Source organism: Lepus europaeus, chromosome 19 (assembly GCF_033115175.1).
Source record: "Lepus europaeus isolate LE1 chromosome 19, mLepTim1.pri, whole genome shotgun sequence".
Classification (NCBI taxonomy): Eukaryota; Metazoa; Chordata; class Mammalia; order Lagomorpha; family Leporidae; genus Lepus; species Lepus europaeus.
The window spans coordinates 14,597,391-14,621,627 of record NC_084845.1 but is presented as its reverse complement, the minus strand read 5'-3'; the positions used below and the strand labels follow the sequence as shown (position 1 = coordinate 14,621,627).

Here is a 24,237-nt window from a genome sequence, read left to right as displayed (position 1 = left end):
CCAAGATTTTGGGCTCCTGTACCCAGATGGGAGACCCAGAAGTTCCTGGCTCCTGGCTTTGCAGTGGGCCAGCTCGGATCGTTGTGGCCATTAGGGAAGTGAATCATCGGAGGAAGATCTCTCTTGTGTCTCCCTCTGTAACTCTGCCTTTTAAATAAATAAAGAAAATCTTAAGAAATTTTTTTCCTCTACAGGTTTTATGTATTTCTAATATACACACAAAGTCCTGAGTGTGCTTTCTCTGACCCCTTACACACCCTAAGCCACGAACACAGGCGGGCCCTCCTCACCTGATTCCTGCAAACCCCGCCTCACGGCCCCCTCCTCTGCAGCCCCCAGCACACACATCGAATTCAGCAGCTCAGACGAACACCAGCACCTGTGCGATTTCGGAAACCCCTCTCTTTCCGCCTTCCTCACCCCGTCGTATGTTTATTGATGCTTCCCACTCAGGCCTCAGGCTCCTGTCTCCAGCCGTTCGGCCTCCCTCACCAGCTTTGGGTCTCCCAGTCTTTAACACTAAGCCAAACTCCTCCCTGAACAAAGGCCGAAACGGCGATCCAAGAAGTCGGCGCCTGAGTACTCCCTGGGTGCACTAGCACGCCTAGAAGTCTCTGGTTTATCTCAGAAGAATTCAGACTTTGGTTCATCAGTAGCGCTGTTCTCCGAACTACATTTCCCAGAAGGCCCGGGGGTGCGTAGTGTCTTCACTTGGAAACTTGCCCTCCTCTTCATCGGGGTCCCCAGTTACTGGAGATAGTAGGGCGGGCTCCCGAAACACGTAGAAATGGCCCCGACTGGTGTCTGAGCCGAGGCTCCACAGGCCTCTCGGGCGCCGTTCTCTGAGGGGCGCCATCATTTTGGCTGAGCCGCAGTTAACCACCGTTAGGAGTTCTGACGCTCGAGCGCCATCTTGTCGGCCACTGGTAGGTCCTTGACTACATCTCCCAGAGGCCTCTTCGGTGTGGTCGTGCCTCTCGCGGGAGTTCAGTCTCAAAGTCGCGCGCTGGCGGGAGCCTTAGGGCTTCGCTAGCAACAACTCTTGGTGCTGAGGAGGGTGTAGCTGCTTCTGGAGCCTGGAAGGCCTGAAGTGAGACCTGGGCGAGAGGGCGGGACCGGAACTCGAGCCGCGGCTTTGTGCGTCGGCGGCGGAGGTGAGAAGGGACTTGTGTGGTTGTGATTGTGTGGTAGCATTTGGTGAATGACCGTGCGATTCCAACCGGTTGTTGTTGGGATGGGTGTGAGTTTCTCCCGATAACCCCACCGTGTGTGAGCGTTTAGGACCCCGGGCGGCGTCGTGTGAGCTGGTGTGGGAAGTTTGTCGCCGTAGCGACGTGGGGTCGTGTGACAGTGTGACCGTGTGCCGCACAGCTCAGGGGGAATACCCGTGACTACTGTCAGGTTGTAGCTCTCTGCGTGTGGTTAGTGTGGGGTCGTGTTGGTGGGTCTTTTTTTCTTCTGTGACAGTGCGGTTGTAACTGTGACTGTTGCCTGGATAAATGTGTGGTTGTGCTTAGGTGACCTCTGGAGTCCCTGGCTGCTTTGGGTGTAGGTTTCCTGTAGCTGAATGTCCCCCTGTGGGTGTTTGGTTAGGGGGTCTCATTTTTAATCACTTGTGTATACCTCCTTAAATGTTAAATGTAGTTCCCCCGTCCACTTTCAGAACTTTATGTCTTTTGCCATTTATTATGCTTATTCTTACAACTATGAATATGAGAATCCTCCATAGTAAATATCATAGCGGCTCACTGAATTTCTTTTGCTGTGTTGAATGCTGCACTTTGAAGTATACCACACTTATTAGTCCCTTCCAGTAACAGTGGACATTTGAGTTAAGAATATTTCTAGGCCGGCGCCGCGGCTCACTAGGCTAATCCTCCGCCTTGCGGCGCCGGTACACCAGGTTCTAGTCCCGGTCGGGGCACCGATCCTGTCCCGGTTGCCCCTCTTCCAGGCCAGCTCTCTGCTGTGGCCCGGGAAGGCAGTGGAGGATGGCCCATGTCCTTGGGCCCTGCACCCCATGGGAGACCAGGAGAAGCACCTGGCTCCTGCCATCAGATCAGCGCGGTGCGCCGGCCGCAGCGCGCCAGTCGCGGCGGCCATTGGAGGGTGAACCAACGACAAAGGAAGACCTTTCTCTCTGTCTCTCTCACTGTCCACTCTGCCTGTAAAAAAAAAAAGAATATTTCTAGTGTTTTGTTTTATAAACAGTGTTGCCATGAACATTCTTTTACATAAGTTCATCTGCCAGTGGAGTGTCTGGTTCACACGATTGCTTTTACTTTACAGAATAGGGCCAAAGCAAATGACAAAGTAGGTGCGCAATTTATATGTGCACAGCAATGTTTGAAGCACCTGTTGCTCCGTATTCCTACCAAAACATGCCTCCAATAATTTGGTTATTTTTTTTTTATAAATTTTAGATTCAGCCTATATAGTAAAGTGTGGAAATTTTAAGTACAAAGCTGTGTCACAATCCCTTACATTAGTATAAAGAACTTTGCCACAACCCCAAATGGTTCCTTAATGCCTTTTCTTAGTCATTTTTCTCCCATAACTATTCAGAATTTTATCATCAATAATTAATTTTACCTATTCTTGAAGTTCATGTATACATGAATTTATAGGACGTGTTCTCTTTTCTGTCTGGCTTCATTTGTTCCTTATTATGCTTGTGAAGTTCATCCATGTTTTTCAGTGTAATTATACTTCTCATTACATTTGGGAATATTGCAATATAATGATACACTATTGGGGCCAGTACTGTGGCACATCGGGTTAAACTGCTGCCTCTGGTTCAAATCCTGGCTGCTCCACTTCCAATCCAGTTTCCTGCTGGTACACCTTAGAAAGGCAGCAGAAGATGGCCCAAGTGCTAGGGCCCCTGCACCCACGTGGGAGACCTGGAAGATGACTGACTCCTAGCTTTGGCCTGGCCCCGCCCTGGCCATTTGGGGAATGAACCAGAGGATGGAATGTCTCTCTCTCTCTCTCTTCCTCTTCCTCTATGTAACTCACCTTTCAAATAAAATAAATAAATACTTTTTTTAAAAAATGACTGCACTGTTGATGAATATGTGGATACTTTCCTATTTGTGGCTCACACAAATAATGTGGCTGCTATGAACTGTGTACTATATTTTTGGTGAATACATGAATGCATTTCTCTTGAGCAAATACATAAGAATGGAATTGTTAGATCATAAGGTGGGCATTGTTTTACAGATACTACCAACTTCTTACATGGTTGTTCCTGTTTATACTCCAGCAAGCAATGTGAGAATCCCAGTTGTTCCACCATCTCTCCATTACCTGGTGATAGTGTAGTGGATTTTGATAGTAATTTTAATTTCTATTTCTTTGATGTGTGGTGATGTTCACATTTTCATGTGTCTATTGGCCATTAAAGATTTATTTATTTGAAAGGCAGAGTTGTGGGAAGGAGGAGGAACGGGGGAGAGAGAGAGAGAGATTGTCCATCTGTTGGTTCACTCCCTAAATGGTCACAACAGCAGGGGCTAGGCTAGCCTGAAGCCAGAAACCTGGAACTCCATCCTGCTCTCACACGTGGGTGCTGCTTTCCCAGGTGCATTAGCGGGGAGCTGCATTGGAAGTGGGGCAGCTGGGACTTGAACTGGTGCTCATACAGGATGCTGACATTGCAGGCAGGTGGCAGCTTAACTTGCTGTGCCTCAGTGCCTGCCCCAGTTATCCTCTTTTGTTGAAGTGTCTCTTAAGGTCCCTGTTGCTGAGTTTCCCCTTTTTATTTTATTTTTATTATTTTGTTTTCATTTCAAAAATTTTATTTTCATATTGTGAGCAAAGTATAAAGAGTTCCCAAAGTGAAAGTATTTATCCTAGAGGTTAAGCCACTGGTTAAAATGCCAGTGTCTTGTATCGTGGTGCCAGGGTTTGATTCCCAGTTCCAGCTTCTGATTCTAGCTTGGCTCATCTTTCAGACCTTAGGAGGGAGCAGGTGATGGCTTAGACAAGTGGTTGGCTTTCTGCCGTGCTTGGAAGACCGGGGTTGACCCCCAGCTCCTGGCTCTGGGCCAGCCCAGACTTGGTTATTTGGGGAGTGAACTGGAAGATAGGAATCTTTCTTGTCTATCTGTCTCTCTTCCTGCCTCTCAAATAAGTAAGTAAATAATTCTCATTTACTCTTTATCCATTTTCCCACAATACAGTTAATGAAAACCAAGAAACGAATAGACCTTTAACTGACTGAAAGATTTTGTTAATGTTCTTTTCTATTCTGTGATCCGGTCAAAGATCCCACATTGATTTATTTGTTTGTATCATTAGTCTTTCTAATGAGATAAATAGATACAGTCATCTGAGATAGTTTTTTGCTCCTTTTTATCTTTTATAACCTTGACACTTGAAGAGTGTTAGTTATTTGGTAGAGTCTTTCAGTTGGGTTTGTACGATGCTTCCTGATGGTTAAATTTAGACCATGCATTTTTGGCTAGATTACAGAAGTGATACTGTGTTTAATGTGTCATATGAGGAGTTATATGATATCAGTATGTTTTACTACCAGTATTAACTTTGATCATTGGTTAAGATGTTTGTCAGATTTGTCCTCTGTGGAATTATTGGCTTTCACTTTAATTCCAGTCCAAATGTCCACATTTCTGTGAAGATCTGAGATTTTATCCTGCGTATAAGCTGACAGGTTAAGTTGATTTAATATACTTCTGCAAATGCTGGCAGAAGCCATTAAACTTCTGGGTGAGAGATAAAGGACAGTTTGTTGCTCCTAGCAATAGTCAGAGTACAGATGATTTCTTGGCACTGGTTCACTTACACCTGCAAGATGCTGTTTGTGTCTTCTGATCATAGGCAACTTGCCTGTAAGCATGCCTGCCATTTGCTCTAGAGGGAGACTCTCTGTCTTCCAAGACTGCTCACCATGTAAGATCTTGGAAGAATAGTGCATATCAGAAGCAGTTACCTCTGCTTGCAAGTTATGCTGAAACATGCCAGACCCTGTAGAATCGTCTTCCCGCAGGTTAGAATGTTTCCTTCTTACTCCTTTCTTCAGCAGTGGGAAACCTGCTTCTCAGTGCCAATAATTTGTGCTGTCCTAGAATACATGTGAAATAGTTTCAGAATTGCTAACCCACACCTGTGTAAAAACACAGATTTACTAACTACAGTAGGGTGTTAGTGTGCAACACATTTTCCTCACACTTACTTCAGAAGACATTTTCCGGAATGACTTAATTTAGCTCCTTTCTTGGCCACTCTCTTCAGTGTTGTTTGGACACTGGTTTTTCAGGCCTTTTCATTCATGTGATGCATTTTGGGACCCTCCTGCCCTGCATCCTGGTTGATTGTAGCGTCCATGGTATTTTGAGAATAAGACATTAATCTAGTTCCTTCCCACATTTGTACATAATCAAGCTCATTATCCTTCCCGTATTTACTTTGCACAAATGAACAGTTGTGTGTACTCTCTGAATGACCTCCTCTTTTTATATTAAAGATGGCATTGGTGCTCTTTTATACATTGCTTCTTTTGTATTTTTAAAAATGTATTTATTTACTTGAAAGGGGGAGTTACAGAGAGGGAGAGGCAGAGGCAGAGAGAGAGAGGGTTTCCATCTACTGGTTCACTCCGCAAGTGCCCACAAGGGCTTGAGCTGGGCCAATCCTAAGCCAGGAGCCATGAGCTTCTTCCAGTTCTCCCATGTGAGTGCAGAGGTCCAATACCTTGGGCCATCGTCAGTGCTTTCCCAGGCACATTATAAGAGAGCTGGATTAGAAGTGGAGCTGCTGGGTCCCGAACTGGCGCCCACACGGGATGCTGGCACTGCAGGTGGCCTCTTCATCTGCCACACCACATTGCTGACCCCCTCTTTTGTATTGTTTTTAAATTTTATATCCTGAACATCACTTCACAACAGTTCTAGTTCATAGTTTTTGTTTTGTTTTTTTTTTTTAAAGGTTTTCTTTATTTGTTTGAGAGGTAGAGCTACACACACAGAGAGGGAGAGACAGAAAGGTCTTTCATCTGCTGGTCCACTCCCCAAATGGCTGCAGCTTCCAGAGTTGGACCTATCTGAAGCCAGGAGCTTATTCCAGGTCTCCCACGTGGGTACAATGGCCCAAGCATATGGGCGATCTTCTACTGCTTTCTCAGGCCATAACAGAGATCTGGGTTGAAAGAGAAGGAGCCCAGGTTTGAACCAGCACCCATATGTGATGCTGGCACCACAGACAGAGGCTTAGCCTGCTATACCACAGTGCTGCCCCCCCATTTTTTTTTTAAATAGCTATGTAATACTTAAGTCCATAGAATTATCATGGTTTATTTAACTATTCTCCTGTGTGTGGGCATTAGGGTTGGTCATAGTTTTTGCACTATACACAATGTTGCAATGAGTTAACTTTATTTATTTATATATTTTTATACTGCTGGGAAGGATATCTGAGGGTCATCCCTAGAACTGGGATTGTTGGGGGCCAGCTCTGTGGCGTGGCAGGTAAGGCCACCGTTGCCTGCAGTGTTGGCATCCCATATGGGCACCAGTTCGAGTCCCAGCTGCTCCACTTCCAATCCAGCTCTCTGCTATGGCCTGGGAAAGCAGTGGAGGATGGCTCAAGTCTTTGGGCCCCTGCACCCACATGGGAGACCTGGGAGAAGCTCCTGGCTCTTGGCTTCGGATCAGCACAGCTCCAGCTATTGCAGCCAATTGTGGAGTGAACCAGCGGATGGAAGACTTCTCTCTCTCTGCTTCTCCTTCTCTCTGTGTAACTCTGACTTTCAGATAAATAAATAAATAAATAAATATTTTTTAAAAAATAAAAACAGAACTGGGATTGTTGGATCTAATGATAAGTGCTGTATAGTTTTGTTATTACCAAATTTCCCCCTAGAATTGTTACACCAATTTCATTCCCCCTTGTGATTTATGAGTGTGCCTGTTTCTCCCCAGAGCCTGGACAACATGTGTTGTCATGCTTTTTAATTTTCACCAGTATAACAGAGAGGAAATAGCATGTTGATTTTTTTTTTATTTTTCCAATTATGAGTGTACTTGAATGTTTTAGAACCTTATAAAAGATGGCTTCTTTATGTCTTTTTCTGTTTTTCTCTCAGCTTTTAGTCCTTTGTCTTTTATGATTAGTGCTTTTTTGTATCCCCTAAAATCTTGAAGATAGTTTCCTTGTTTTCTTTTAGATGCTTTATAATTCTAGCATTCACGTCAAGTCTGTGATTCATCTTGAATTAATTTTTGCATGCAGTGAGAAGTAGGGGTAGATGTTAGCTTTTTCCCCAGTTGCGTACTCAGTTGTTCTAGTGCTGTTTACTGAAAAGACGGTTCTTGCCATCAGAGTTTCAGGGATGTTTTTTCATCAATCAAGTGATGTGTATGTAATGTGTGGCTGTGTTCTATATCCTATTTTGTTTTATTTATTTGTCTTTTCATCATTCCACTGTCTTAAAGTATTAGTCCTCCAGCTTCTTCTTTTTCCAGATTGTTGGCTGGGGCCGGCATTGTGGCTTAGGGGGTTGAAGCTGCAACCTGCAGCACTAGCATCCCATATGAGTGCTGGTTCAAGCCCCAGGTGCCCCACTTCTGACCCAGTTCTTTACCAGTGAGCCTAGCGGAGGATGGCCCAGGTCCTTGGGTCCCTGCACCCACATGGGAGACCCAGAAGAAGTTCCTGGTTCCTGGCTTCCACCTGGCCCAGCCCTGGTTGTTTGGCCATTTGAGGAGTGAACCAGCAGATGGAAGATCTCTCTGTTTCTCCTCTCTCTCTGTAACTCTGCCTCAAATAAATAAATAAATAAATCTTTATGGGGGGAAAAAAAAGACTGTTGGCTATTGTAAGGTCTTTCAGCTTCTATATAATGTTAAGGCCGGCGCCGCGGCTCACTAGGCTAATCCTCCACCTTGCGGCACCGGCACACTGGGTTCTAGTCCCGGTTGGGGCACCGATCCTGTCCCGGTTGCCCCTCTTCCAGGCCAGCTCTCTGCTATGGCCAGGGAAGGCAGTGGAGGATGGCCCAAGTGCTTGGGCCCTGCACCCCATGGGAGACCAGGAGAAGCACCTGGCTCCTGCCATCGGATCAGCGCGGTGTGCCGGCCGCAGCGCGCCAACCGCGGTGGCCATTGGAGGGTGAACCCACAGCAAAAGGAAGACCTTTCTCTCTGTCTCTCTCTCACTGTCCACTCTGCCTGTCAAAAAAATAATAAATAAATAAATAAATAAAATGTTAATATCAACTTGATAACTTTTACTCCCTAAAAATCCTTGCTGGAATTTTATTTGCAAATTTGTATTTGAGAATTGACATTTCATCAATATTGGATCTTTCAAATAGTAAATATGGTATATTTTTGTGTTTGTTAAGCTCTTTAATTTCAGCAACTGGTTGAAATTATTAATGCACATTTTTGTTACAGTTATATCAGTGATATTTATTGTGGAAACTTTTTTTTTTTTTTGGCAGGCAGAGTAGACAGTGAGAGAGAGATAGATAGAAAGGTCTTCCTTTACTGTTGGTTCACCCTCCAATGGCAGTGGCTGCTGCGGCCAGCGCACTGCGCCGATCTGAAGCCAGGAGCCAGGTGCTTCTCCTGGTCTCCCATGCAGGTGCAAGGCCCACGCACCTGGGCCATCCTCCACTGCCTTCCCGGGCCACAGCAGAGAGCTGGCCTGGAAAGGGGGCAGCCGGGATAGAATCCGGTGCCCTGACTGCACTAGAACCCGGGCTGCTGGTGCGCAGGCGGAGGATTAGCCTATTGAGCCGTGGCGCCGGCCAATTGTGGAAACTCTTAAATAAATAAGTTATGTTTTTATTTTCCAGTTGCTTATTACTAGAAGCATGATTATTATTTTTCTATTATCCTTGTATCAGACCATGTTATTTAATCCACTTCCTAAGTAGAGCAATTTGTAGATTATTTAGGATTTTCTGTGTCTACAGTCTTATCATCTGTGAATTGTGACAGCTTTATGTCTTCCTTTCCAATTTTCAGATCTTTTATTTCTTTGTTGTGCTAGCTAGATCATCCAGTACATTATTAAAAAGAAATTTTAATATATATTATTTTTTCTTGAGTTCCAGGAGAAAGCATTCAGTATTTCAACATTAAGCATGTTGGCTGTAGGATTTGATTTTTCCCTACTTAAAAGCTAATAAATTGGCCAGTGCTGCCGCTCACTTGGCTAGCCCTCCACCTGCGGTGCCGGCACCTCGGATTCTAGCCCCGGTTGGGGCACTGGATTTCGTCCCAGTTGCTCCTCTTCCAGTCCAGCTCTCTGCTGTGGCCCGGGAGTGCAGAGGAGGATGGCCCAGGTCCTTGGGCCCTGCACCCGCATGGGAGACCAGGAGGAAGCACCTGGCTCCTGGCTTCGGATCGGTGCAGTGCTGGCTTTAATGGCCATTTGGGGGATGAACCAATAGAAGGAAGACCTTTTTCTTTGTCTCTCTCTCTCATTAACTCTGCCTGTCAAAAAATTTTTAAAAAATAAAATAAAAATTTTAAAATAAGCTAATAAATTAGTCTATTAGTTTTATGAAAGCTAACAAAAGGACATAAGATTCCTGGATCAGAAGCAAAGACTTATTTTATTTATTTATTTATTTATTTTTGACAGGCAGAGTGGACAGTGAGAGAGAGACAGAGAGAAAGGTCTTCCTTTACCGTTGGTTCGCCCTCCAATGGCCGCTGCAGCTGGCGCACTGTGGCTGGCACACTGCGCTGATCGAAAGCCGGGAGCCAGGTGCTTCTCCTGGTCTCCCATGTGGGTGCAGGGCCCAAGCACTTGGGCCATCCTCCACTGCACTCCCTGGCCACAGCAGAGAGCTGGACTGGAAGAGAAGCAACCGGGACAGAATCCGGCGCCCTGACTAGGACTAGAACCCGGTGTGCCGGCACCGCAAGGCGGAGGATTAGCCTATTGAGCTGCAGCACTGGTCACAAAGGCTTATTAGTCACGGCACAGTAAGCGGCACGATATCAGTTTTTGTCAGTTCCTCTTCCTCTTAATTCTCATGGGACAACATAAGGAACCCACATGGATGCTGTTCATGCAGTAGGCTTGCATAGCCGCTGACAAATAGTGAGCATGGAGAAGCCATTGCTTTTATAGCAAGCAGTAAGCAACCTGCCATTTGTTCAGAAGAAATGTTCTCTTATCCTGCAAGGTTATCCACTGCATAAGAAACCCTGGAAATGGCCCCAAGTAAAGAGTAGTCAGAGTAGTCTGTGCCTGGCATTAATGGCATCCAGCAAGATGAGTAAGAGTGGGAGGCCTCTGGTGGGCTGTCTCCCAACAGTAGGTGTTTCACAGACACTATTTACATATCAAAAATATTTTATGTAAAAAAAAAAGTATTTTTAAATAGCTACATAATACTGAAATCTATGGATTTATCATTCTTGATTTAGCCATTCTTGTGTGTATGGATTTTTAGGTTGTTGAGGAAGTTCTCTTTGCTAAGGCATTTTTATATTAAAGAAAGCTGAATTTAATATAGCGATGAGTCATCTCCTATAAGTAAGAATTCAGCCTCAGAGAGGTTAGAATGTGACCAGCATAGAATGAAGTTATTGAAATGGGGGCCCAGCCCTGTTGTGGAGCAGTTAAAGCTGCTGGCTGCAACGCTGGCATCCCATATGGGAACCAGTTCAGTTTCTGGCTGCTTCACTTCTGAGCCAGCTCCCTTGCTAACATGCCTGGGATAGCAGCAGCAGATGGCCCAAGTTCATGGGCTCCTGCACTCACATGGGAGACCCAGAAGAAGCTCTTGGCTCCTGGCTCCTGGCTTCCACCTGGCCTAGTTTTGGCTGTTGCAGCCATTTGGGGAGTGAACCAGTGAATAGAGGACCTCTCTCTCTTTGTGTGTCTTTCTCTCTCTCTCTGTAACTGCCTTTCAAATAAAATCGTGGGCCAGCACTGTGGCGTAGCAGGTAAAGCCACTGCCTGGGATGGTGCCACTCCTTATGTGTGCTGGTTCAAGTCCTGGCTGCTGCACTTCCAATCCAGCTCCCTGCTAATGTGTCTGGGAAAGTTGCGGAATATGGCCCAGGTGCTTGGGCCCCTGCACCCACATAGGAGACCCCAAAGAGGGTCCTGGCTCCTCGCTTCTGAATGGCCCAGTGCCAGCCATTGCAGTCATTTGGGGAGTGAACCAACAGATGGAAGAACTCTCTGTCTCTCCCTCTCTCCCTCTCTCTCTCTGTAACTCTGCCTTTCAAATAAAATAAAATCTTTTTAAAAAATCTTAAATTGAAGATGTAAATAATATGCTTAATTATTACAAGTTCATTACTACTATTACAGTCAAAAGCATCAGTGATGTGAATTTAGTCCATGTCCACATTGTTTCTGTTCTTTTTTTTTTTTTAAGATTTATTTATTTATTTATTTGAAAGAGTTACACAGAAAGAAGAGAGGCAGAGAGAGAGGTCTTCCATCCCTGATTCACTCCCCAGTTGGCAGCAACGGCCAGAGCTGTGCCGATCCGAAGCCAGGAGCCAGGAGCTTCTTCTGGGTGCAGGGGCCCAAGGATTTGGGCCATCTTCTACTGCTTTCCCAGGCCATAGAAGAGAGCTGGATTGGAAGTGGAGCAGCTGGGTCTTGAACCGGTGCCCACATGGGATGCCGGTGCTTTAGGCCAGGGTGTTAACCCACTGTGCCAAAGCGCCGGCCCCATTTGTACTTTTAAAATTCCTTCCTATTGGTAATGCTATGCTGATTTTTATGTCTTCCTAAGGGTTCAATAATATTATGCTAGGTTTTCTGTGTCTCAATTATCTTTTTTTTAAAGATTTATTGTATTTATTTGAAAGAGTGACAGAGAGGGAGACACAGGAAAGATTTTCCATTTGTTGTTTTATTCTCCAAATGACCACAGCATTCAGGGCTGGGCCAGCCCAAAGCCAGGAGACTAGAACTCCTTTCAGGTCTCCCATGTGGCAAACATCCATCCACTGCTTTTGCAGGCACATTAACAGGGAACTAGAGGGAAGTGGAGCAGCCTGGACTTGAACTGACACTCTGATTTGGGATGCCAGTGTTGCACAGAGGCTCAACCCCACTGTGCCACAAGAGTGGCCCCATTTTTTATAAGATGTATTTTTATTTATTTGAAATGCAGAGTAACACAGAGGGAGACACAGAGAGATGTTTCAGTTATCTTAAGCTAAGATCCTAAAAACTTAGGAAACTAGGCAAGATAGTTTTTTTTTTTGGTCTGCCCTTGGGACCTGAGTGTACAGTTGAAAACTGTAAGTCTATCCAAACTCAAAATGCATAAAATCTTTGAGCAACTGTATTTTTAGGAACTAATCATTCAGAACTCACATACGAATACAATGATACATGCACAGAGATATTTATTATAGAATTATCTTTTGCAGTAAAGAGTGAAAACAATCTAAAGAATCATTGATTTCAAATTAGTAAAATAAATAGATATATCCATTTAATGAGTTACAATGTAGCTATCAAGGTAATTATATAGCACAATATTTATTAGCTGGGATTTATTGGAGGATATATTAAGGAAAATATATGTTCAATGTATAACTATGTATAATGTACTATAATTTGAATAAAAATTTTTGGTTATTTTTCTTTGTGTACAAATGTATATATTCTCCAGGTCATATTGGATTGCCCACATCCATCCTGCTGTAACCACAGTCTGGGTCTGTGCAATTGAAGATGATGAGAGATTTGGTCATTCTCACTGATCCCGCTCAGATGTTTGTGTGAGATGAACAGAGGGGGAGCAGTCATTCTGGGAGCTGTGACAGTGGAGTCTCATCTGTCTTTGGTCTCTCCTGGCTCTGTCATTTTCCACAAGAGGAGCCCAGCAGAGGTCCTTTTCTACAAATATCAAAGCCATGGCTCAGGTGAGATGCTGTTTCCTTTTGCTCACATAGTCATTTTTACTCTTAAACATGTAAGCATTTTCTTTCCTCAGCATGTTACTTTTTGGTGTTAAAAACATAAAATACCTTTCAGTTCAGTTACTAAGCAGTGCCAAAGTTCTCTTCCCCTTATTGGAAAGGAAAGGGTAGCAGCTAAGAGGACAGTTTAAACGTTTTTCTCTGGGTAGAGATATTTATAGAAACAAGAAGTGGTTAGTCTTTGTTGGCATTTTTATATGCTTAATTTGTGGTTAACTATTGGTCAACCAAGTGATTGCATTACAGGTTTCTGTGAAAAAGTTTTAATCATATTAAAATCTATAAGAAAATTGCTTAGCAGTTTTCATTAAGAATGCTTCTTTCTTTTTCTTTCTTTCTTTTTTTTTTTTTTTTTTGACAGGCAGAGTGGATAGTGAGAGACACAGAGAGAAAGGTCTTCCTTTTTGCCGTTTGTTCACCCTCCAACGGCCGCTGCGGCCGGTGCATCGTGCTGATCCGAAGGCAGGAGCCAGGTGCTTCTCCTGGTGCATGGGGTGCAGGGCCCAAGGACTTGGGCCATCCTCCACTGCCTTCCCGGGCCATAGCAGAGAGCTGGCCTGGAAGAGGGGCAACCGGGACAGAATCCGGCGCCCTGAACAGGACTAGAACCTGGTGTGCTGGCGCCGCAAGGCGGAGGATTAGCCTGTTAAGCCACGGCACCGGCCAAGAAAGCTTATTTCTTCCCATAAAGAGATTGTGCATTACTTGGTATAAAAATGGTCTGACAGCCAGCGCCATGGCTTAATAGGTTAACCCTCAGCCTGCGGCACCGGCACTCCAGGTTCTAGTCCCGGTCGGGGCGCCGGATTCTGTCCCAGTTGCTCCTCTTCCAGTCCAGCTCTCTGCTGTGGCCCAGGATGGCAGTGGATGATGGCCCAGGTCCTTGGGCCTTGCACCCGCATGGGAGACCAGGAGGAAGCACCTGGCTCCTGGCTTTGGATCAGCGCAGTGTGCCAGCCATAGCGGCCATTTGGAGGGTGAACCAATGGAAAAAGGAAGACCTTTCTCTCTCTCTCTCTCTCTCTCGCTCTCGCTCTCGCTCTCGCTCTCTCTCTCACTGTCTAACTCTGCCTGTCAAAATAAATAAATAAATAAATAAATAAATAAAATGATCTGACATAGACTGGTTATTTACTCTGGTTACCTACCAGAGTCCTTAATAACTCGACTCCTATTTTTTCCTAAACAACCCAGTGCCTTCTACAGTTCCCCTTTCTTTTAAACAGTGATCATATACTGTTGTACTAAGTTATTCCTGCTATCTGAGATTTCTGCCAGAAATCCTGATACAACAGAAATATATATTTCAGGCCAGTGTCGTGGCTTAACAGGCTAATCCTCCGCCTTGCGGCGCCGGCACACCAGGTTCTAGTCCCGGTTGGGGCGCCAGATTCTATCCCAGTTGCTCCTCTTCCAGGCCAGCTCTCTGCTGTGGCCCGGGAAGGCAGTGGAGGATGGCCCAAGTGCTTGGGCCCTGCACCCACATGGGAGACCAGGAGAAGCACCTGGCTCCTGGCTTTGGATCAGCACGATGCACCGGCCGCAGCGGCCGTTGGAGGGTGAACAAACGGCAAAAAGGAAGACCTTTCTCTCTGTGTCTCTCACTGTCTACTCTGCCTGTCCAAAAAATATATATATATATATATTTCACTTGTTTAGTTGGTGAATCTAATTTGCTTAGACAGTGATTTCATGGGATAGGAATGAGTGATTAAAGGTACTTCATTGGGAAAAACCCAATTATCTCTACAGACCTGGGTTTTCTGCTAAGATGATATATATGATGGTTTTGTTTGATTTGAGTCTTAAGATATTGCAGGATTTCCTAATGTAAAAGTTTTTGAATTTTGGGATGTGACTGGTAGTTGGTACAAAGCTGTGATGGCCCCTTAAACATCCATGAAGAATTGACATCAGTAATGCCATTGTGTGAATCTGATCATTCTCCATCAACTTCCTGTAGTTCAGGAACAAGGGGAATTTACAATTTGTCAGTGGATGGCTATAAATAAGAATGGACCAATGTTGAGGAGGTCTTTAAAAATCACTTCCTATCTAAATATCTAAATGCAAAAGAAAAGTTGTTATTTGTATCTTTAGTATAGGATATTCTTCAATGAAAAAAATACGCTAAATAAAAACATTTGTTGTAATAAGTGTGTTGTAATAGTGTGACATGAGATGGGATCAGACTTCAATTATATGAAAATTCAGTTATCTGAGCTAAAATATTTTTTCAAGTCCTTTTACACATGTTTACAAGGGAAATAGTACTATTCTGGTGTTATCATCAGTCCCACTCCCAGGAGGCTAGTCATCAAATATGATTTAATTACTATTGTTGGTACTCATTTTACTCATTCTCTCTCTCTCTCTTTTAAAGATTTATTTATCTGTTTGAGAGGCAGAGTTATAGGCAGAGAGAGGGAAAGACAGAAAGAGAAGTCCTCCATCTACTGACTCACTCCCAATTGGCTGCAAGGGCCAGGGCTGGGCCAATCCAAAGCCAGGAGCCAGGAGCCTCCTCCTGGTTTCCCATGTGGATGCAGGAGCCCAAGGATTTGGGCCATCTTCCATTGCCTTCTTAGGCCATCAGCAGGGAGCTGGATCGGAAGTGGAGCAGCTGGGCCTTGAACTGGTACCCGTATGGGATGCCAGCACCACAGGCAGAGGCTTACCCTACTATGCCACAGCGCCAGCCCCTACTCATTATCTCTTGATGTACTGCTGAGTGAATTTCATTCTCCGTTAATGTTCACATTATTATAGCTGCGGATATTGTGCTCTGCTAAGCCAGTTCATGGTGTTATTCTAATACAGTCTTTTATTTTCCATGTATTAATGCAACCTTTTATTTTCCTGAAGTTAATCACCATTTTTCTCCATTTGCTTAGTCTCCTGTGTATTTATATCCAAACTCTTCAATATTACTGTCACATCCCAGTAGCTAAGTTTTCCATCTAGTTGAGTACATTGGTTCCTTTTGAACACACAGACTTCCTTCCCCATTTCCTTTGTCTCTTTGCCCATATCTTGTCTGTTTGCTTTCTAGACCTGCTGCAATTTTTCTGAGTTTTCCTATTGTTTTCCCTGGTTTTTCTTTCATTGCTTTCTGTACATTACCAGTTCTCCTGACATCCCCTTTTCGGGTTTACTCCCTCATATTGGTAGAGCACATCTTCTAGTTTTCAATCTTGTGGTTTTCATCTTCTAGTCGGTTCAATTTTTGTATGTCTAGGAATGTCTTTTTTAAACATTTAAAACAGATTGAAGGGCCTGCACTGTGGTGTAGTGGGTAAAGCCAATGGCTGCAGTGCTGGCATCCCATGTGGGCGCTGATTCGAGTCCCAGCTGCTCCACTTTTGATCTAGCTCTCTGCTATGGCCTGGGAAGCAGTGGAAGATGGCCCAAGTCCTTGGGTCCCTGCACCCACAAGGGAGACCTGGAAGAATCTCCAGGCTCCTGGCTTTGGATTGGCACAGCTCTGGCCACTGCAGCCAATTGGGGAGTGAACCAGCGGATGGAAGACTTCTCTCTCTCTCTCTCTGCCTCTGCTCTCTGTGTGACTCTGACTTTCAAATTAATAAATAAATCTTGGCCGGTGCCGTGGCTCACTTGGTTAATCCTCTGCCTGTGGCACTGGCATCCCACATGGGCGGTTCTAGTCCCAGTTGCTCCTCTTCCAGTCTAGCTCTCTGCTGTGGCCTGGGAAGGCAGTGGAGGATGGCCAAAGTGCTTGGGCCCCTGCACCTGCTTGGGAGACCAGGAAGAAGCAACTGGCTCCTGGCTTCCGATCGGCGTAGCTCTGGCTGTAGTGGCCATTTGGGGGGTGAACCAATGGAAGGAAGACTTTCCTTTCCTTTCCTTTCCTTTTCCTTTTCCCTTTCCCTTTCCTTTCCTACAGGCAGAGTGGACAGTGAGAGAGAGAGAGAGAAAGGTCTTCCTTTTTGCCATTGGTTCACCCTCCAATGGCCGCTGTGGCTGGCGCATCTCGCTGATCCGAAGCCAGGAGCCAGGTACTTCTCCTGGTCTCCCTTGTGGGTGCAGGGCCCAAGGACTTGGGCCATCCTCCACTGCCTTCCCGGGCCATAGCAGAGAGTTGGCCTGAAAGAGGGGCAACCGGGATAGAATCCGGCACCCCAACTGGAACTAGAACCTGGTGTGCCAGCGCCGCAAGGCGGAGGATTAGCCTGTTAAGCCACGGTGCCGGCCAAGGAAGACCTTTCTTTCTGTCTCTCTCTCTCTCACTGTCAAACTCTGTCAAATAAATAAAACCAAATAAACAAATAAATCTCAAAGACAAAACAGATTGATAGTTTTGTTGTAGAATTCTAGGTCAAAATTTTTCTCTAAGGATTTTTCTTACAATTTCCTACTTTTGTAGACATTTTTCAGAATTCCATTGCCTCTGATTCCTAATGCCTTGTATCTGACCTGCTCTTTAGAAGCTTTCAGTGTCTTGTCTTTATGCCTGATCCTGAGATCTTACTCTTAGCTGTTTGGGAAAGAAGAAGCGCATACACAGATGATTTACTACAAGGATACTGTGCTGGGCCTCATATGTACCACGTCATTTAACTGGGACACTCCTCTTGCCTAGATTGTGTACTTTCCCAGCCTTCTGTGATTAATGGAAGCACCTCACTCTACATAGGCAGTTTTGTCTGGAGAAGCAGAATGCCGTGGAGGCACAGGGACTCAGTTGTGGTTTTCTGTTTGCAGTGCTCCGCTTCCATCCCAGGCATTCATATGCTCACTGCATTTCACTTCCTCTACCTTATCTTCTCTCTTACCTTCACAAAAACACTTTTTTATTAATCAGTTCACATGCATGGTTGTTGTTCCAGGAGGCAGTGGTGTTCAGTGATGTATCGATAGATTTCTCTCAAGAGGAGTGGGAATACCTGAGTGATGATCAGAGAACTTTATACAGAAATGTGATGCTGGAGAATTACAGCAACCTGGTTTCAATGGGTAAGGACATCTGTCCAGAATTACGCAGGAAGATCTACTAACCCCAGTGTGAAATGTTCTCCCATCTTTCAAAAAACAGAAATGTCCTAAATATAGTAGAGATACGAAAAGAAACTACATTGAATTCTGAGGGAAATTTCAGATCTTCTGTTACATTTCATGAGACAATTGTACCTTTCTTTGACTCTTCTGTAATAGCATGACTGTCTTTATAAATGAAGGGAGTAGGTTTGAATTCTGGAATCTCATCATAAATTTATCTCATTACCTTTTTTTTGTAAGTAGGATATTCTGTTTCCAAACCAAATGTGATCTCCTGCTTGGAGCAAGGGAAGGAGCCCTGGTTGGTTAGCAGAGAGCTAAGAAGAAGTCAGTGGCCAGGTAAGTGAGGTGTGGTAGGTACTGACCTAATTGGTCAATGGAGAGACTTCATCTTCGAGCTTCTTTCTGAGAAATGTCCCTCAAAAGACTTTGGCTTATTGTGCAAGCATAAGATTTTTTTTTTTAAGATTTTTTTATTTATTTGAAAGTCAGAGTTAGAGTTACAGACAGTGAGAGGGAGAGACAGAAAGGTCATCCTTCCATTGGTTCACCCCACAAATGGCCGCAATGGCCGGAGCTATGCTAGTCCAAAGGGTGCCACAGGCAGAGGATTAACCTACTGCACCCTGGCGCCAGCCCCTGATTTTCTAACATATATGAGCTACTTGCTGCAGAAAATAAAAAAGGAATATCCAACTTCAGAATTTATAGCTTAGGAGTACTATAACATGTCTATAAATATTAACTTCTACAAAGTAGAACCATCATAAGTTAAAATAGAGAACTTAGCAGAAAATAAATGCCAGTGATGTAGAGGAGGAGTTGATCCATGTGGAAGTCACAGGGAGAGGTTTGGGTGTAGGTCATCCACTTTAGACAGTGTCAAAAATAGAGGGCTGTGTCTCCATGGAGACGTTAAAGCTGACAAAGAGAAATTTAGTATTAAGGAGGAAAACCAGTACAGCACATTCATCCAATGTATGCTTCTTGAGTACCTATTATATATGTTTAGCACTTCTCTCAAAACTGAGGTTATAGTAGTGAATAAAATGTGCCAAACCTCTGTTCCCAGAACTTACCCTCCAGAGCATGGACAAAGACAAAAATAACAACTATGTAATGTTTCAGGTAATAGTAAGTGTTAACAAAAAATAGAGAAAGGGCATAGAGGGGGGCTGTTTTTTGTGAGATTCTAACAGAAACTTTTGTTGATAGAGTAATATTTGGGTAGAAATCTGAAGTATAAATGGTAAGTCATTGTATATGGTTCCCAGCAGAGGGAGCCAAACATTCAAGAGCCCTGTGTTTAGGTAGGTGTTGATTGTGTGTGAGGAGCGTGCTGGTAGTGAGTACAGATGAGATAAAGACAGCGCCCTGAGGCACCCGTGTCCGCAGGCCTACAGAATGATGAAGGTGTGCAAGGAAATGTGTGTGTAGCAGACAGCGAAATAGAAAAGGAAGTCATAGAGATGAGATAGAGTATGTAATTGTAGTTGCATGTGTTTTCTCTTAAAATTTTTTTTTTCTTTTATCACAGTTCAAATATTTGTACTTTTATATTTAGGCTTCTTTCCAATGCTTGTTTGCAAAAACATCATTCTGTAGACAACTTTATGCATATAGATTTGATTTTTTCATTTTTGCTTAGGATAGATTTTTTTATTTTTTTGACAGGCAGAGTTAGACAGTGAGAGAGAGAGACAGAGAGAAAGGTCTTCCTTCTATTGGTTCACCCCCCAATTAGCCGCTACGGCCGTTGCACTGTGCTGATCCGAAGCCAGGAACCAGGTTCTCCTCCTGGTCTCCCATGCGAGTGCATGGCCCAAGCACTTAGGCCATCCTCCACTGCCTTCCCGGGCCACAGCAGAGACCTGGAACTGGAAGAGGAGCAACCAGGACAGAACCGGCACCCCAACCGGGACTAGAACTCGGGGTGCTGGCTCTGCAGGCGGAGGATTGGCACAGCTCTGGCCGTTGCAGCCATGTGGGGAGTGAACTTAAGGATGGAAGACCTCTCTCTCTCTCTCTCTTTCTCTGCAACTCTTTCAAATAAATAAAGTAGCCCAAGCACTTGGACCAATTTCCACTGCTTTCCCAGATGGGTTCGTAGATAGCTGGATTAGAAGTGGAGCAGCTGGGACTAGAATCAGCGCTCACGTTGGTTGCCGGCATTTCAGGTAGCTGCTTAACACACTGTACCACAATACTGGCCCCTGTAAATAGTTTCTACTAGTGAGCTCTATAGTCACATTTTATTTCTTACATGATTCTTTGTTTTCCATACAGTTAAAACTTGTCCTGTAGGGGCTGGTGCTTGGCGTAGTGGGTAAAGCCGCCACCTGCAGTGCCAGCATCCCATATGGACACCGGTTCGGGTCTCAGCTGCTCCACTTCCGATCCAGCTCTCTGCTGTGGCCTGGGAAAGCAGTAGCAAATGGCCCAAGTCCTTGGGCCCCTGCACCTGTGTGGGAAGACCCGGAGGAAGCTCCTGGCTCCTGGCTTCAGATTGGCACAACTCCAGCTATTGCAGCCAATTGGGGAGTGAACCAGCAGATGGAAGACCTCTCTCTCTCTCTCTCTGCCTCTCCTTCTCTCTCTGTGTGACTCTGACTTGCAAATAAATAAATAATTTTTTTTTTAAAAAAGAATTACATAGAGGGAGAGACAGAGATCTTCCATCTACCAGTTCATTCCACAAATGGCCGCAGGTGCCAGGAGTTTTTCTGGGTTTCCCACAAAGGTGCAGGGATCCAAGGACCTGGGCCATTTTCTGCTGCTTTCCCAAGCCATAGCAGAGAGCTGGATCAGAAGAGGAGCAGCCAGGACTAGAACCAGCACCCATATGGGATGCCAGCACTGCAGGCAGAAGCTCTACCCACTATACCACAGCGCCAGCCCCAAGATTTTATTTATTTGTGAGGTAGAGTTACAGAGAGAGATCTTCCATCTGCTGGTTTACTCCCCAAATAGCCACAATGGCTGGAGCTGAGCTGATCCAGAGCCAGGAGCCAGGAACTTGTTCTGTGTCTCCCATGCGGTTATAGGGGCCCAAGAACTTGGGCCATCTTCTACTGCTTTCCCAGGCCATAGCAGAGAGCTGGATCAGAAGAGGAGTAGCTAGGACATTAAACAGCGCCCATATAGGGGATGCTGGCACCACAGGTGGAGGTTTAGTTTACTGTGCCACAGCACCAGGCTCAATACTTTATTTTTCTTAAGATAATCTCATACCTGGGTTGCCACCCTCTGTTTCTTTATCATTTGTTAAAGAGCCCCTGGCCCTCCATTTATGGAATCTAGACTAGTGCTATGAAATACAAAATTTCAGCTAATGATTGAAGTGTGTTATGTTTGTGATTTCTGCTTTGGCTGTCAAACACTGGAAATGTGAATAGTTTGAGGAAATGAATTTTAACTTTTAATTATTTTAAATTAAATAGCCACATGTAGCTAATGGTAACTGTATTGGATAATGCAGATCTAACCAGAGACTGGCAAGCTTCTTGTACAAGGCCAGATAGTATTTTAGGCCTGTAGTCCATGCAGACTGTCATAACTAGCTACTTCTGCCATTGTACTTTAAAACTGCTATACACGCTGCATAATAAATGTGGCTGTGTTCCACTAAAACGTAATTTATAAAAGCAACCACATGACCATAGTCCATAATATGCCAGCCTCTGAGAAGTTTTCTGTTAGGCATATACATAGCATTCTGTCAACAGCCCTGATCAGTAGTGAAAATCATGTCCCATATTTTAAAGTTCATGCTGTGGGATGCTGGTTGTGTGTGTGTGTGTGTCTGAGGTTCCAGTCATGCTATAACAGCAGAGGTAAGACTAAGGCATGTGTATATTTTGCGGCCTTCTCTCAGTAATTGGGTTGTATAGGAAAGTTTAGTAACTGTGGCTTTGTTTTCCTCATTACTGTCCTCATCATACCATGTAACTTCACCTCTGTCTCCCTCTTTTCTCACCCATTTTTGAAAAATTCAGTTTAATTCTCCCACTTTAATTGAAACTTCACTTCTCTCAAGAAGAAAAATGCGCGATTGCTTTTCTGTTTCCTTTCCGTCCTAGAATCAAGCCGTGAGACTAAGAAATTCTTTCTGAAGAAGGAAATGTGTGAAATCAAGTCAGCCCAGTGGGAGATAATGCAGAGACTCACCAGGCGTGACCTTCAGTGTCCTGGGCTCAGAGGTGATTGGGAATGTGATGACCAGTTTGGGAAACTACATGGCTCTCAGAAGAGACGTTCCAGTCAACTGATAATCACTCAGGAAGACCTGTCCCCTTTCAGTAAGCATCCATCTTTTACATTGCAACAAATCATTAATAGTAAAGAGAAATACTGTAGAACTAAAGAATACAGGAAAACTGTTAGACCTGGCTCACAACTTACTGCTCATCAGATACTTCATACCATTGAGAAGCCCTATGAATGTAAGGACTGTGGAAAGGCCTTCAGACATCCCTCGAGACTCACTCATCATCAGAAAATTCATACTGGCAAGAAACCCTTTGAATGTAAGGATTGTGGGAAAACCTTTATTTGTGGCTCTGACCTTACACGACATCACAGAATTCACACTGGTGAGAAACCCTATGAATGTAAGGAATGTGGAAAAGCCTTTAGTAGTGGTTCAAACTTTACCCGGCATCAGAGAATTCACACTGGTGAGAAGCCTTACGAATGTAAAGAATGTGGGAAGGCCTTTAGTAGTGGCTCAAACTTTACTCAACATCAAAGAATTCATACTGGCGAGAAACCCTATGAATGCAAGGAGTGTGGAAATGCCTTTAGTCAGAGCTCACAACTTATTAAACATCAAAGAATCCACACAGGTGAGAAACCGTACGAATGTAAGGAATGTGAAAAGGCTTTTCGTTCCGGTTCAGACCTTACTAGACACCAGAGAATTCACACTGGTGAGAAGCCCTATGAGTGTAAGATATGTGGAAAAGCCTATTCTCAGAGTTCGCAGCTTATTAGTCATCATAGAATTCATACTGGTGAGAAATCCTATGAATATAGGGAATGTGGAAAGAACTTTAACTATGGCTCACAACTTATTCAGCATCAAAATTTGTACTGGTGATAAGCCAGAGTATATGAAACGTGGGAAAGCTGTTAATATGGCTCAAAACTGTTCATCAGAGAATTTATCTTGTTAAAAATAGGAACATTTTATGTGTTAACTACAGCTTATGAAGCCCAAGAAGAACCATGTAGAAAAACATCCTATGAATAAAGGAAATTTCTGAAGCCAAAAACTCCTGTTTCTCTTGACATCAGGTTCTTCAGTCTAGTAAAAGACAGCACTTCAAACATCTTTATAACCTTAAACATCAGAGAATCATCTGGAAATGTAATCATGTGTTTGTTTGTTTGTTTTAAAGATTTATTTATTTATTTATTTATTTATTTGAAAATCAGAGTTACATAGAGAGAAGAGAGGCAGAAAGAGGGAGAGAGGTCTTCCCATTTGCTGGTTCACTCCCTGATTGGCCGCGACAGCCGGAGCTGCACCGGTCAGGAGCCAGGAGACAGGAGCTTCTTCCAGGTCTCCCACATGGGTGCAGGGGCCCAAGGACTTGGGCCATCTTCCACCGCCTTCCCAGGCCGTAGCAGAGAGCTGGGTTGGAAGTGGAGCAGCTGGTACTTGAACCGGCGCTCACATGGGATGCAGGCACTGCAGGCGGTGGCTTTACCAGTTACCCCACAGTGCCAGCCCCAATCATGTGATTTTAATTTTCTTTTTCTCCATATGTTGTCTATAATTGTTATATGCTTAATATTTTAATCTAAATTTTATGTGACTATAGAGATCATCTGTTTACATCATGGTTTGTTTAATACCTGCAAGAAGTATACCCTTTTTTATTTTTAAAGATTTGCTCTTTATAATTTTAACGTTTTCATATATGTATATGAACAACTGTCCACTCAGTAAACAGATCCTTTAATATCTTCAAGCTGTTTCATTGTACCACCATGATATACTTTTTTCGAATCCCTATTGATAAACACTGAAGTTTCCTCCAGTATTTTGCCATAATACATTCCAATAGCTTCTCGGCCTGTTGGCTAAGATCAAGTGGGGTATCTGTTCTTATCAGTTTAATAATACATGCCAAGTAATAATTACACGTCCTTGATAGTTGTTCTCCCCAGGCACATCTTCGCATCATGTCTTCTGCTTAAATTACAAAAATAATATGTGAATGGGCTGGCGCCACGGCTCAATAGGCTAATCCTCCGCCTTCCGGTGCCAGCACAC

At 44.2% G+C, this 24,237-nt stretch overlaps 2 protein-coding genes and 1 pseudogene across 5 annotated transcripts in view; all 3 read left to right on the top strand.

The window, feature by feature from the left end:
• Nucleotides 1-24,237, top strand: part of ZFP82 (ZFP82 zinc finger protein) — an 87,020-nt gene that overhangs the window by 22,229 nt on the left and 40,554 nt on the right. The gene's annotated exons all lie outside the window — the stretch shown is intronic.
• Nucleotides 1,018-24,176, top strand: ZNF566 (zinc finger protein 566). 3 transcript variants are annotated; one of them, XM_062176239.1, is made up of 5 exons: nucleotides 1,018-1,154; nucleotides 12,632-12,884; nucleotides 17,789-17,915; nucleotides 18,201-18,296; nucleotides 22,037-24,175. In XM_062176239.1, the coding sequence occupies exons 2-5, from the start codon at nucleotides 12,876-12,878 to the stop codon at nucleotides 23,053-23,055; spliced, it is 1,251 nt and encodes a 416-aa protein (XP_062032223.1). In that variant the 5' UTR covers nucleotides 1,018-1,154; nucleotides 12,632-12,875; the 3' UTR covers nucleotides 23,056-24,175. The 3 variants fall into 3 exon arrangements, with proteins under 3 accessions (XP_062032223.1, XP_062032222.1, XP_062032224.1); XM_062176238.1 differs by having other exon boundaries at nucleotides 18,198-18,296; XM_062176240.1 differs by lacking the exon at nucleotides 18,201-18,296 and having other exon boundaries at nucleotides 22,037-24,176.
• LOC133748926 (U2 spliceosomal RNA) lies at nucleotides 24,025-24,237 on the top strand (annotated as a pseudogene).

What these genes read in the sequence shown, in the direction of transcription:
- ZNF566 (XM_062176238.1), top strand. An exon ending in CAGCAACCTGGTTTCAATGG is followed by an intron (nt 17,916 to 18,197) that starts GTAAGGACATCT and finishes TTTTTTTGTAAG; the next exon opens with TAGGATATTCTGTTTCCAAA. An exon ending in AAGAAGAAGTCAGTGGCCAG is followed by an intron (nt 18,297 to 22,036) that starts GTAAGTGAGGTG and finishes TTTCCGTCCTAG; the next exon opens with AATCAAGCCGTGAGACTAAG.